General features: G+C 39.9%; 1 protein-coding gene across 1 annotated transcript; it reads right to left on the reverse strand.

Moving 5' to 3' along the window:
• LOC18609732 lies at positions 302-1,250 on the reverse strand. Its single transcript, XM_018114582.1, has one exon. It carries the CDS (start codon positions 1,104-1,106, stop codon positions 573-575), a length of 534 nt encoding a protein of 177 aa, XP_017970071.1. The 5' UTR covers positions 1,107-1,250; the 3' UTR covers positions 302-572.

A 1,608-nucleotide genomic window follows, 5' to 3' on the forward strand; every position in this document is an offset into this window, starting at 1 on the left:
AAGTCTGCTGAGATATTCAAAGTTTGAAACTTCAACAACTTCCAAGCGATTCTATGCAATTTGCCACACAAGTCTCTTTTGGCCCAGAGCAATTTCCACGATCAACAACAAAATTGATTGATTAAATGTCGGAATATTACTAGAACCATTGAGAATCAAATTCTTCTTTCTCTCAATTGAAAACTAATACTAATTTTTTTTTTTGGCATCAGGACTGAAAATTCTTCACATCTTATTGGTTGGAAAAATGAAACTGAAGTTATTGATCCGTATAAGCAAGCTTCTCAAACAGGGTATGATGGACCAAAAAAACGGCAAAAGAAATCACTTTCTCACCATTTTTGTACATTGATATCTAAATATGTTAGTGATATCACAGCCACTCACAATCAAATGCCCCTCAAACAACACAAATAAAAATAGAAAGAAAGAAAAGAAAAAACAGTTGTATTTCATCGGTTTAACCCATAAGTATAGTTCTATCTGCTGAATAATATGAGAGCAAATAGAAAGAAATAAGAACAAGAGTTATCTCCCTATTAACTAACCCAACAACAAGCAAATGATCAAGTTCACCTTGAGCGAACTGGCTCTTCTTTGATTGTCTCCAAGGAAGGTTTTCTGGACCTACAGACAGATAACCTGTACTTAAATTCTGCAACCGGGAACCCCTCATCAACCCCTTCCAAACTCAATCTCGAGCCTCCATCTTCGCATTCTGTTGAGCTTTCTTGCCCGCCAACGTTGCCAGACTCCGGTAATATCCTCACTTTTCCTCCAGATATTCTTTTGGCTGCAGAGTTTGCTGCCATGAAAAGCATAGCCATATCAGCCGCAGTTACCATAGAGTTGACTCTCTTCATTGGGAACATGATGTACACGTTGCCGAACTCTAATTCCTCATCAGCACTCAGAGCTGAAAATCTCCTGCCTATGTGAAGAGATTGGGAATTCGTCAAGAAAAAGTTTGGACACTCCAACATAAGCTCTGCAGCCTTTATAGACTCCCGGAATTGCCTGATTTCACCTCCGGGAAGGATCACCCTTGCAGCTTTCCCGCTCTTGATTAAAGGGGTGGCCAAAGTGCACGAAATGTAATTTCCCATGATGGGAAGAAAGACTTAGAACAACCGAGAAAGAGCGTTTTGTTGAAAAAGATAAAAGGTTTCTTGCCAAAAGAAGACAGTTGTGGTTTGTTAAAAGAGATTGTGTGAGAGATCTTGGGATATTTATATGGAAAATGTAGAGGTCAATCGTTACTAGCTAGAAAGGAAAAAATAATATTGCCAAGGGAAGTTGTGGTGCGCCTTAATTTGAAAAAAGGGACGCGTTAGGCAAAATTAGATGACAAAGGGTAGGAAAAGGGTGGGAAGGTTCATGTTTCCCTTGTGTGTACTAATTTTGTCATGCTAAATTTCGCTGTTAATGCGTGTGGGACCTGGGTGGGAAACGCCAGCTGTTGGTAGCAATCATCTCATCGCACTAGTTTACTAGAAGGCTTGGTCCAGTACTGGGGGCTTTTTTTACTTTTTTCTGAAGTTTCGAAAATTGTTTGCTTACAGGGACCAATTTTCTTTTGGTTGGCACTGCGTGTAGATGTGGGGCGCC

This window comes from Theobroma cacao, chromosome 2, assembly GCF_000208745.1.
Source record: "Theobroma cacao cultivar B97-61/B2 chromosome 2, Criollo_cocoa_genome_V2, whole genome shotgun sequence".
Classification (NCBI taxonomy): Eukaryota; Viridiplantae; Streptophyta; class Magnoliopsida; order Malvales; family Malvaceae; genus Theobroma; species Theobroma cacao.